This window comes from Halyomorpha halys, unplaced genomic scaffold, assembly GCF_000696795.3.
Source record: "Halyomorpha halys isolate HHAL.00 unplaced genomic scaffold, Hhal_1.1 Scaffold9601.1, whole genome shotgun sequence".
In the NCBI taxonomy this organism is placed as follows: domain Eukaryota; kingdom Metazoa; phylum Arthropoda; class Insecta; order Hemiptera; family Pentatomidae; genus Halyomorpha; species Halyomorpha halys.
This window is the reverse complement of record NW_027106793.1, coordinates 9966-23267: the sequence shown is the minus strand read 5'-3', so window position 1 is coordinate 23267 and position 13302 is coordinate 9966. Positions and strand designations below refer to the sequence as shown.

The 13302-nt window shown below is 31.6% G+C and overlaps 1 protein-coding gene across 1 annotated transcript; it reads left to right on the top strand.

Moving 5' to 3' along the window:
* Positions 1–213: 213 nt before the first annotated feature.
* LOC106692166 (microsomal glutathione S-transferase 1) lies at positions 214–12920 on the top strand. Its single transcript, XM_014438071.3, has 3 exons — positions 214–410; positions 11596–11678; positions 12570–12920. Exons 1-3 carry the CDS (start codon positions 273–275, stop codon positions 12811–12813), a joined length of 465 nt encoding a protein of 154 aa, XP_014293557.1. The 5' UTR covers positions 214–272; the 3' UTR covers positions 12814–12920.
* The last annotated feature ends 382 nt before the right edge of the window (positions 12921–13302 follow it).

Here is a 13302-nt window from a genome sequence, read left to right as displayed (position 1 = left end):
CGACAATGAATAACAACAACAGCACTGTAACCTTCCACTACATTCTTTTTCTTGACCATCAGTAACATTACCTGACTCGAATTAATAACATTTACACTCCGAGGATAACGGTTACAAAATATACCTGTTACGAAACGAGAGGTTCCGCGCGTGGAGCAGGCTGTTAGTGGCTGTTAGCGCATGCGCTCATACTCCGATACTCCGGAGCATAAGCTGCGAGGATTGTCGAGTGTAGCGAAGCTGCCTTATAGTCAGGATCTTCACTTTCAAAGATGTCCTACGCTAACCTCGCCGACCTGCTGTCCTTCAGCAACCCCGTCTTCAGGTCCTATCTCGTCTGTAACAGTGTACTAGTCCTCAAAGTTCTCGGGGTAGCGCCGCTCATTGGGCGCCACCGCTTCGCAAAGAAGGTATATATTTCTTCGGTCATGTCTTTGTGTGTTAGGCGAAAGAAATTATTTATACTAAATTGGACTATGTTCGACTAATAAAACCAAAGGTATAGAGGGCACTATTTCGCAACTGTCACTCCGACATGGTGTGGTGATTTTGTTTTCGAGAACTAATTTTGTTTATAACCATCTGCCTGTTTATTTTTTTTTTAAAGGGGGTTATCTAGAACTGACCAAGTTGAGAGGGTCGGGTTTTCATTCCATGGGACTGCCACTAAAAGAAAGTTAAGCCGGAATCGAACCGGCGCAGTTGCTGTTGTGAGGTTGCTAAGGTGATTCCTTAAATCCCTAAGCTACAACGCCCTCTGGCTTATACACAATAACAATGTAATCCACTGTGAGATAGCGAATATTGTAAAATCAGGGATGACAATGGTGCCTTCCCCAATTATTTAAAAACCATGTAGGAAATTTTAGATTTAAAATCTCATCTAAACTGGGAATATCGTGTTGAGGCATAACTCAAAGAGCTTATTGTACTAAAATTGCTTATAAACATTTCTTAAAGGGATAATTTTCCAAAAATGTTTGGTATATATCATATTTTAGGAATGTTTTCCTTGACTTTTTTTTTCGTGATCCCCTTACTGACCATGTCCAACAACAGAGGGGGATATATACAAATTACCACCCTATTCTAACCATGGTGAGGGGTAAAGTTATCATTTCCTTAGACCGCCACAGGCCAGATTCGAACGGGCACCACTGCAGTCACGAGCAGTTGGCGCTTTAACTCGTTCGGCTACGGACAGAAAATTCGGTCAAAATTATTGAAAAATTTTATATTCTGCTTCTCTTTTATACTTATATTCTTGTAGATTCCCTTGTATGAAGTGATTTCTGTTTACGCGAAGTTAAGGCCGACCTCAGCTGAAAGGGATATTTGGGTTCTGTTTACATCTTTCGGGCGAGCGGAGGTACTGAAAACAGTAATAACTTCATTGGAGATTATTTTATAGTTAGAGTCGACATCCACTATGATAAGGTATGGTAAGATTTCTATGGAGTTCGGAAAATTTTGTTTCTTTATTTTATCCCATTTCATTTTGGTTTAATTTCCTAACATACTTCAACTATGAAAACAAGGTTGGCTTATTTATCATTCACCATATAGGTTTATCAACCTGTCCTCGACGATAATGGAAACGAATAGATAAGAAGAAACCACTCGATGCCGCAACATGGGCTGAAACGCCCAAGTTATTTCTGCTCCCAGCTCTAATGCCCAACTTGATAGCTTTCCATTATCTGTCAACTCATTGAGACAATTAAAAAAGAAAAAAATTGTTTTCCATAACTACCAAAACCGTAGGTGAAAAATGTACGTTTTGAAGAACATTGAGAAAATGCAAAGAATCGATTCCATATAGTGGCACTCTCGGTCAGTCAATTTTAGCGAAAAATTTGTTTTCACATCCCAGACTATAGAGTCCACCTTTAATATGCAATTTCAGTTCCGTATGACTTTTTGTTTTCGAGCTAGGCTGTTCGCACACTCACAGAGCATTTTGTGAACTGGACCCAGAGGACTTCAAAACATATATTTTGGATTCGGAGGATTTCAAAACATATATTTCCATTGAAAATACCAATTTGAAATTTTTCACGATCGCAATACTTTCCCTTACTACGTTATCCGTCATATACAGGTAATGTTATATTTCATGTATAGCTAACTTAAAGTAAAAATGTTAAAATTAGAATTATATTAATTACAAAATTATTTTATTGAAAATAAGCGTAATCTAAATTTTTAAAGATTTTTGAATTTGACATATATTCTAACGAAGATGAGTCCAAACGAGGTCAAAATACTTCTTATCCCAGGACTATAATACACAACATTGAATGTAACTTTAGAATCTTCAAGATTGAGTTTTTATTGCGTATAATAAAAATATAATATATTTTATATACATCAATATTATATTATATTTTTCTAACCACGGCCAAAATTCGTTATTGTATTGTCATAACGTGTTTTTGTTGAGTTTGGACTAAATTTAGTTAGAATTTTATATTTAGTACATGAAACTGAAATATTTAAAAATAAGACTAACTTTAAATCAAAGCTTGAAAAAAAGTTAGCCTACTGTGAGATAGTGTTGGTAGGTGAGTTATTTTTGGTAATGATGGGTGGGTTGGCCCCCCCCCAAATTTTTGTAATGATGGGTGGGTTGGTCCCCTCCAATTTTTTGTAATCATGGGTGGGTTCCCCCCAATTTTTGTAATGATGGGTGCCCCTCCCCTATTTTTGGTAATGATGGGTGGGTTGGCCCCCCATTTTTTAAATGATGGGTGGGTTGGTCCCCCAAATTTTTGGTAATAATGGGTAGGTTGGTCTCCCTAATTCTCTAAAAGTCTATAATAAAAGACTTGGCTAGCGAGCCTGACACTAATCGCTGGCTAGGAGATACCTTAAGGTGCCTTTAAACGTTTGCCAAACAATGGCAGGTGCAAGTGTGTGAATGGTTTATTTGGCTTGCCTGGTACAAGTTGGGCTAAATTTGTGGCCGACCTGTTGAGTGTCGATATTTGAACACAAATCAAAGGGTATCAAACTTGTGCTGCATCCACAAGTTTGTTTTCAGTTTGCCTCATTTTAGAAATACCAACAGATGAATGTTTGTGCTCTTCGAGTTTTAATTATTTAAATTATTTTCCCAACCTTTGGATTCAATAATTAACTCTTATTTAAGATTGTATATTTTAAAATTTATCGATTTGGTGCAAATACATTGTTTAAAATCTTGTTAATTAACTTTAGCAATTTATTTTGGATAGGAAATAGCACAAATATATATTTATGAAGACGCCATGGATACGCCTAAGCAATTAAATAAAAAAGTTTATGGTAAAAACTCTAGAACGAAGGTTGAATTTATTTAGGTTTCATTTTAGTTCACCTACCTTTATTTTGTTCCTTTCTATAATGAAAATAAATTAAATCGAATGTAATAGCCGAAAAAAATCACAAGAACACACAAGTGTGAGCATACGTTTGTTGCTTCCTATCTTTGCCTAACATTTGTACAAGCTTTGAATTTGTGACCAATAGTAGGAGTATTCATGATCTTTAGTTTAACATGTTAAAGCGTGTTTAATGGAAAAACTCATGTTAAATCGAAAAAAATTGCCTTCTTTTACCGTGGTAAAACGAAATAACATTTAACATGGCTGAGAGTCTGTTACTTGGTCTGTTAAATGGAGAATGACGTCACACAATAGACCAGTTGAGATCGCCGCCATTTTTGTTGTGGCAGCTCAGTTCTTTCGTGTGTTTGTGGTATTCATATCCCTGTTATTTAACCAGAATGGATAATTTTGATGATACATTTGAGAAATAAAAACAGTAAAAAAAACAATGTGATTTCATTCTACTAACTGAAAATTTGTAAACGCTCGCCAGATAAAAATCTCACTATATGAACCATGTAATTGTTCTTAGGGGACATATGTCCCAGAATAAAGTTATTTTTTCATTTCATTTCATAAGCTAAATTTTCACACAAATTCCACTTTTCACTCACTCTAGGCATGTTGTAATTAATTACTTAAATCAAAACTGAAGTAAACAATAACATGAGGGTCTGGAAAGAAGGTTATAAACATAAAGGCTTATACAACAAGTTGCTGAGAAAATCCGCTAGGTGCTCTTATGCATTTAACGTTTAACATGACTTCAAATAGGGCTGCTCACAATCTTATAGTTATAACATTTAACACATCATGAATACCCCTAGTAAAGGTGTAGATGCAGGGATTACAGTTATAACCCGCGGCTGAGAGGCCAACTCTTGCACATCACTCCCACCTTGTTAGCTAATTGACCAAGCAAGGATTCCTTATTAACTCATCGCCACGACTTTACATGCCACTTTAAAAGTTGCCACAATAATAATTCAATAATACCTTCAGATCGCATCCTGTAATAATTTTAGCCAAGGGATTGGGAATAATCTCAAGCCTTGATCGACATGTTTTGATGTTCTATCATTGCTCTGCCCGCTTGCAATCTCTTCTTGTTTTTCCAATTTTCATTTCGACAAAAATAGATAAAATTATGATCTAGATAACTTATGAGTGGAATTTGAATGCGTCGAGTGAGAATGTAAATAGGACATGCCATCCAGCCTTCACCTTGCCTCGAATGACCTTCCAAACTGGATTTCCTTCAGTTCAGATAAATAATCCAGTTAGTTATGGTTTTGATCCTCATCCTGCAAACTGCCATTCAGAAGCTTCCTTTTATTGAGCCAGTTTTCAGTATTTTCTGTTTCGATGAAAATCCTTGAAAGGTTTTTGTAATAACAATCAAACAATGACTCAAAGTTTTGACATTTTTCCCTTTGGATGGTGCTTTCTCCTCTTTGCTAGGTAAAGTTGAGGTGACCATATTTTTGAAAAGTTGTTGTTTATTAATTTGAAGAATGACTTTCATTTAAGATAAAATATTAGATTATACTAAAAATATAAGTCACTACACAAGACAAAAATTGGATTCTACTGCAATTTCATTTCGTTCTATTTTGTTTGATTTTTTTTTAGCATGTGGGCTCCAACAGCTATTTACTTACCTACGTTTCGCCCTACTTTGTAGGGCCTCGTCAGGGCGAACGAGTGGCTGTCACTTGTTCCCTATTTTTAAACTGGACAACCCTAACACTGTTAGGTGAGGTAAAACGTCGGCAAATAAGTAGATATTAACTACTTTTTTTTATTAATAGAATGCATTAACTTTTAATAATACGTAATTTAAATAATACAGTGTAACCTGTATAATTGGGATCTCAAGGTACATACAATTTAAATACTTTAAACAGACTATTTATTTGCCCAGTTTCAAAATGGCAGTTTTATTTATTATAAATAGGCAGGTTTAAAATGACAGTTGCCTTATTTATAAAGGATTTATGAGAGGTCGAAATGACTTATAGAGATGAAAATATTAATAAATAATCCATATTATATGACTTTTATTTTATAAAACTACACAAAACTAGTGACTAAAACAAATTAGTTATATTGGTTTGTTTATTAGTGTTTACTAGCTTTAAGGTGTTTCTCGATGGTACAAATCTGATCAAATATAGTCAATCTCACAAGAGAAGATCATAGCACAAAAAGGATAATAAACAGTGACCCTTCAACTGAAAGTTGAGAATGACAAAATTTACAGCCCTCATGAAGATCTACATTGTGGGGGTTGAAACGTCGGCAGAAAATAAATAAACAGTTGATAACTATTTTTCATTCTTGAACGTAGCCCTAACCCTCTCCTTCAAATTGACTTACGGTCAACGATATATATAATTTATATAACGTTAATCGAGACCCGTTTATTGGATATTATAGATAACAACCTGAAATCATTCGTTCAAAATAATACTGCTTCAATTCTTTTGTTATTTTTTTTCTTTTTCTCAAGATACGTAATTATAAGCTGATGCAATATATAATCGTTTCGCCTTAACCTGTACTCTCAGCTCCTGTAACCTTCTTTAGCATTATCATCAAAATTATCTATAGTTTTCATTGTTAGACCTTCTTCGGTCCAGACCAAAATTAATTGAAAAAAATCTGCTGTGGTGAGCACAATCACACAACATTCACTAAGCTTAGTGTTATCCTGCTTCAAGTTGAAATCACCAATTGTTTCAAATTTAACAAATTCTTATTTATTCAGGATGACATTACTTCTCCTTAATATATTTATATGCATTGGTTAGGTACAGAAATTACTGCTTCGTATTCTGAAGTATTTTAAAAAAATATAAAATCGTATTTTAAAGTATCATTAATTTGGTTTATTTGGGAAAAAAATATATACTGTTCTCATCGTGAGGAGAATTAAACAATGAATACATACAATGAACTTTAAAAATAATCAACAAAGAAAAAAGGAAAAATAGAATCATGGTATTCGAAAGAGACCTCACGATTTTCCCTGATTGTGTTACGGCTTCGCTATCTTTCGTTAAACTGTTCTCTTCTTAATAGCAACTAAATTTATATTATTATATTTGTTAGTTTATATTTGATATTTGATATGGTTAGTGAAGGTGGTGTAGTTTACCACATATTTAATTATTTACATATTATTTTATAAATGCCATCTGATTCTTCTTACACTAGGGGTATTCATTATCTTTAAGTTTAAGTGTTAAAGTGTGAAATTGAGAAATATTTCCTTCTTTTAGCATGTTTAAACGATATAACATTTAACATGGTAGAGAGTCTGTTAATAGGACTGCTAAATGCATAATGACGTCACGCAATTGATCAGCTGAGCTCAACACCATTTTGTCTGCTGTTGTTTTGATATGTTAGTTGCTTGTAGTTCGTGTTGAATTTGTTTTGGACATTTTTAAACTCTAATAAAGTAATGGAAGCAAAACTAGTAGAATGAACAAGGAACAAGTGAGGTGGAGGAAAGATGGTGTGACGAAGCAGTTGGAAATTGTATTACTTCGTAAAGGTTAAAAGGATACAGAACAAGTTGCCCAGGAAATCCGCTAGCTTCTCTGCATTTAACATATAACAGGGACGTTTAATTATAAATTATATACTCATGACAATGATCATGTTAAAACTGTTTACATTTAACTAAATATCATGAATTCGCCTAGTATCTTTCCATTTTGTTTTCTTGTCGTCCTCCTTTATTTAAATTTTATTTTTTCACTATCTTTAATATTTATATGTATTAGAATACTAAGTTTTGTAGCTATGGCTTCAACTTGATATCCCCGGAACTGCGGGCCATGCTCCATATAATATAAGAGATAGCATCGCCAATCTGGAATAGACTCGTGAGGTTCTTGAACCGTCTAATAAAAAAGAAAAAAAAAAGATAATAAGGCATTGGGGCCATATTGTGCCCACAACCTCGTTTTAGGATTATTTTTAATTTTGAAAAAATAATTATATTTAAAATAACTAGACCAAATTTTGAATCTGAGAGTGTAAATAAAGTAAAAGGCATATTGCTTATTTACATTTATGACCCAATCCAATATTCTTGTCTAATCTCGGTAATTTTTTCCGCCGCTAAGGAACTGCTAAGTTTATATGTTATGTTATAATTAACTGTCATTTTTTTATATGTGAATTAATTATTTAAGTTTAAAGATGCCCATATCAATTACAAATATGTAAGCCCTATTAAAAACTTATATTTTTTTTTATAAATTCGAAAGACGGATCTATGATTACTGAGTACAAATTTTATGATACTAAAAAATATTTTTCAAGAATCAGCTTAAGGGCTTCTCCAATTTGTGAGTGCAGCATTATAATGTAAGCTTTTGAAAAAATATAAGTGATGAGAAAAGTCCGGTGCATACCGGATGTATTTTAAACGAAATAATTTTAATTTATGGTTCAAGCTGTCTGAATTTCTGCTTAAATATTTTAAGATGCTGCCTAAATATTTTAAAATACTCACTAAATACTTTAAGATGCTCCCTAAATACTTTAAGATGTTTCCTAAATATTTTAAGATGTTCCCTAAATATTGAAAGATGCTCCTTTAATATTTCGACAAACATTTGCATCATTTAATAAAAGAAACTTAGCCCATAAGAGAAAAAGCCAACTTGGCCAAGTAGAAGTTGTCATTTTGATGGGAATTACAAATAAGCAAGTAAAACAATTGTTGTAGATAGATTCCTTTGAATATTATCTTTTTCTTTTTGTGGTAGGGCCCTATTGTTTTGCTATTTACATATTCTTATCTGTTTCTTTACACACATTTTAAAAAGCCTATTCATATAGGATTCAGAGAAAAGTTGTGAGTTTATTTTAAAATAAGAAATTACGTCTTATTTTTTAGAAAATTTGAATTTTTTGTTGGTTACATAAACAGCAAATTTTGAAAGCTGTTATCGGACTAAGCACATCCCTATAACCACATAATGTACCAACTATATAATCTGTTCTCCCGATTATCTTTCCATCACCACATTACCATATCGTTTTATCATGTATTATAAAAATGCCCCTAAGGTTTTTTAAAATTATTATTATATTTAACAATGATTTATTGGTTCAATATTCTTACATATTTGTTAACCAGTTTAAAATATTCACTCATTATATTCTAATATCCTATATTATTCAGGTATATAATTAATGCAGGTTCATGCTGTTGGTGAATTAATTAAATTTTGTTATAAAGTATTTGTTCGGGTAGAGGCCATGAGAATATCATTTGTTTTCATATATGTAACAGTAGTAAACTACATGTTGGAAACTTTGTGAAGTTCGTCCGTCTTACTAACATGCGTCTTTTGTAAGTGGATTCTCTTTAAGTATTCGTTAGTAGATCCGTGTTCTTTAAGAAGTTGTCAGATCGTAGAGGTTGGTTTTGGTTATGTTGTAGTTTTGTGTGATGATGTTTGGAATGCAATGGTCGTCCTTTAGTTTATATTTATACGCATAAGTATATAGATATAATATAATTTGAAGAATTAGACATATTCTAGGTAGAGTAGCTGTGGCTAAGAGGTGTATTAGCGGATTGCTCGAAGCTGGGCGGCCTTGAGGCACATCCTATGGTGCCGTCAGAATAGAAATAGTTCCACTCCAACATATCTTCACATCAATACCATCCTTTCCAAATTATTCCACCTTTATCATATTACAAAAACTGAAAAAATTCAAAAAACATTTGCAAATTAAAAAAAATCTACCTCTTTCAACTTGAAAGAATACCCACCATTCCTATCATTACATTTAAATTTTTTAATTTCTTAAAAAAAAAAAAATTAAACAAACAATAAAAGATATCTGGAAGGACGGCAGGTTGAACAAACAATGAACCCTAAAAACAACTTGTTTATAATACATACGAAATATGGTTTAATTATTTTTATTTTTTAATGAAAGTTTTATTAATAAGCTTAATAGTTTTCAATGAAAAAGAATTAAATTTTCATTTTTTTATTCTGAGCAATTTAATCTATTTTACTCTATTTATTAGAAATAAGTTTTTTATAATAAATTTAGATACGTTCATAGGTTTTTAATAATGCCCCTATTTATCTAGGTTTTCATTAATTCTTTGTTCTGAATCTGTTTTTTTTTTTTAAATAAATAATTTATTTTTATCAAAAAAGATATAAATACCTAACTGTTGCTATTGAATTGAAAATCTGTGACTGGTTAGAATATATACCCCTATCCTTCAATTCAATATAAACTTTCTTCCTGTTAGAATATATACCCCTATCCTATAATTCAATATAAACTCTCTTCTTGTTAGTATATATACTGCTATCCTTCAATTCAATATAAACTTTCTTCCTGTTTGTATATATAGGGGTCTATTCTTCAATTCAATATAAACTTTCTTCCTGTTAGTATATATTCTCCTATCCTTCAATTCAATATAAACTTTCTTCCTGTTAGTATATATTCCCCTATCCTTCAATTCGATATAAACTTTCTTCCTGTTAGTATATATACTCCTATCCTTCAATTCAATATAAACTTTCTTCCTGTTAGTATATAAACTATCGTGACAGTGAATGCTGTCATGACTGTAACTATCAAATAGTTACACCACGGTAGTGGCTAATACTTTTGCTGTAATAACGGAAAGTATACGACATGGCCTATACATGTTGTAATTAACGTGACAGTTACTACATTGATGTTACTTGTAACATTAACGGTCACAGTTATACCAATTCTCCAAGAGTGGGTAAACTGACATGTATTTGTCGGGTAAAACGTGTATGTTCAAAGTGCTGAGCGGTATTTTTTGGTCGGGAGAATCAGCAGCAGTCATGTAGATATGTTCCATAGATTCTTAGATCTCTCCTCATGGTGATAGAGAAAGTAGGTTCGTCGCGCTAGCGCAGATATTTGATGGTAGTATTAGCAAGTATCAAGGAAATCCTAATAGTTAGGCAACAAATGTTAAGTTACACGATCTCATTGGCTGCCATATCACTACTATTTCTTTTTAGTATAGTCATCCCCGCTTTGAGCCTAGGTTCCACGGTGACAGTGCCAGTTGTCTCAGCTAGCCAGATCGTGTGAACTGACAATTGCATTCATTCTATCAGGATTTGCTTGATAGTTGCTATTACTATCACAATTGTCGCTGTGGAACTGTACTGAATTATTAGTACTTAGTAGTAATATATAGCACTGAGTACAAATATATACACATAAGAGCTCAAGAGTACAAGAGTGGAAAAAAAAATTGTTGTTTTTTTCGAAGTAAAAAGGTTATCATGATCTCTAAGTTGTTCCCATTCATCTCTGACTAAGGAACAAATTTGAATTGTAATTATTTATCTCTTTGTTAGTTGTCATTTCCGAAAATGTGAATGCAAATACTTTTGCATGAGAAATTAGGGACAGGTCACTCTAGTAAACATCAAGTAAACTTCTATTATAAATCTAGTAAACATCTAGTATACATTTAGTAAACATGTCTAAATTTTTACTACTAAGCCTCTAATTTTATTTATTTTAAACAGTAGTTTAAAAGCAATTAAAAATAATATATATAAATTTTTGAAAGTGGTGCAAAGTCTTCTGAAGTACCCATAAACTTTGCTTAATTTTTTTATTAAAAATATATAAAGATATCAACACTGTGTAAACAAACAGCTTTTTATTTAATTTATATTTTAAGGAAGCTGAGCTATAAATTTCAGGATTTTCTGGATCATGGAAATTTATCACAAACTGACCATATAAAAAAAAGTCCAAAATGTGCCAAATAACCCTCTTTAACTTATCAAAAATAAATAAATAAAAAAGAGTTAAAAAATCCTCTTAACAAAATAAGGTGATTCAAAGTGAATATAGTAAAGCACTTTACAATATATATACATACATTTAAATATACACAGATTAAAACAACTGCAAATTCTATTAATTTTCATAGATTGTATAAACTCATTCGAGCACTGTCTCTAAACAGAAGCATCAATTACAAAAAAATATCTTCATGAGGATACTCGTAGGTACATCTAAACACTTTTTGGTCTGTGATTATGCTCCAGTTTTTAAATATACAAAAAAAAATTAATATTGAATTTAGTTTTGTTTGTACTCCATATAAAAAAAAACATTAATTAAACTATTTATATTTTACTTAGATAATAATGATTGTACCTTTTAGATCTTTTTAAGCCCCGAGGATGCAAAGATGATCCCAGGGGCAAAAGTTGCTGACAACGATCCAGATATTGAGCGATGCCGAAGGTAAATGGATTTAATTAGTTTACTAAAATTTTCTACTTTAAAAGCTTAGCCACTATAAGATTATCAGTTGTATTGTCTAACATATAACCACTATGATTACTTGTATTGCCTAAAATATACACTATAAGATGATCACATGATTTTCCTAATCTATAATCACTAAAGTTAACCAAAAAGAGATGGAAATCTAAAAAATGAGGCAAAGAAACATTAAACTCTATATTTGAAAGGTTGAAAAATTATATGAATATCATAATTTGTATCAAAGTTAAATCTCAAAACACACTTTATTATTTCTTTAAAAGTCCAACGTTTGAGCCATCCTCAAGCTTGATCCAATAATTTATAAACTTTTTGCAAGATATTCTGCCCAGGTCATTAATTTCAGTGAAATTAGCCAATTTTGTTACTTTTTCATTAAATTTTAAAGCTTTTAATTACAGATTAACTGAACACTATTATCAAGTGTTGAGTCATTATAATATTGTGTGATAAGAAAGTGGTGATAATTTTGAAATTTAATGGAAAAGTGGTGAAATAGGGTTATTTGACAAAAATTAATAACGTGGGCAGAATAGTGAGCAAAAATTTTTTAAATTCTTCAATGTGAGGGGGAAATTTATACTTAATATTGTCCTTTAGGATGGCCAAAATGAAATGTTGGACTTTTAAAGAAATAATAGAGTCTTTTCAAACTCAACTTAGATACTAATTATTTTATTAAAAAAATTAAAGCCAGTCTCAAGAAACTAAAAATATTATATTATATATAAAGTAAAATAAAAAAATTATTTTCTCAATGTGAATTGTCTATATTCTGCTAATTTAATCCATTTAATATTATGTTAATGATATCACGATAAGTTGAAAAATAATGTTTAATTGTTTTAGGGCTCACTTGAATGACATTGAGAACATCCCTCTTTTTTTCACTGCTGCTCTCGGTTACTTATTGACCAACCCTGAACCGACCCTAGCAATAAATCTAATGAGGGCTTACACTGCTGCACGAATTGCTCATACTTTTGTATACGCAGTTGTTGTTGTACCCCAACCAGCCAGGTTCATAGCTTTTGGAATAGGCTATGTTATTACTGGCTACATGGCTGTTTCTACAATATTGAAGTTTTTTTAACCGATAAGTCTGTTTAATGAGATTAAATATATATTAATGTAAAATCTTATCTATAAATTCTCGTAAAATAATCCATACTTTTTAATTTAAACTTATTTCGTTAATAAAAAAAATATTTTTCAAAGAAGTATATATTTTTAAAACCATATTCTTAACCTCTAAAGTTTAAAAGTCAAGTGGAGATGATGGAATGGGATTGATGTTTTTTTTTTCTTAAAAAAAAAAAAAAACCTGGATATAAATAAATATGTAAATAAATAAACTGGATTGATTTTTGTCTTTTCTCCTCTGTAGTAAGCCGTACAGGAGAGGAAATGTTTCAAATAATTTGTGCATATACCGAGCATAAAGTATATTATATGCATATATTGCAAAGAAACAACTGGATTGATGATTTCCTTCAATTTTTTTAGATTGTGAATTTAATATTAAAAAAATATAAGAGACTGAAAAACTAAGAAAAGAAAATGAAAGTGCCTTAATTTATGG

Bases quoted from the DNA above. Each gene is read 5' to 3' on its own strand.
- LOC106692166 (XM_014438071.3), top strand. From the start codon at position 273: ATGTCCTACGCTAACCTCGCCGACCTGCTGTCCTTCAGCAACCCCGTC. The intron at 411-11,595 runs GTATATATTTCT...TGTACCTTTTAG, and splicing joins GCCACCGCTTCGCAAAGAAG to ATCTTTTTAAGCCCCGAGGA. The intron at 11,679-12,569 runs GTAAATGGATTT...TAATTGTTTTAG, and splicing joins GATATTGAGCGATGCCGAAG to GGCTCACTTGAATGACATTG.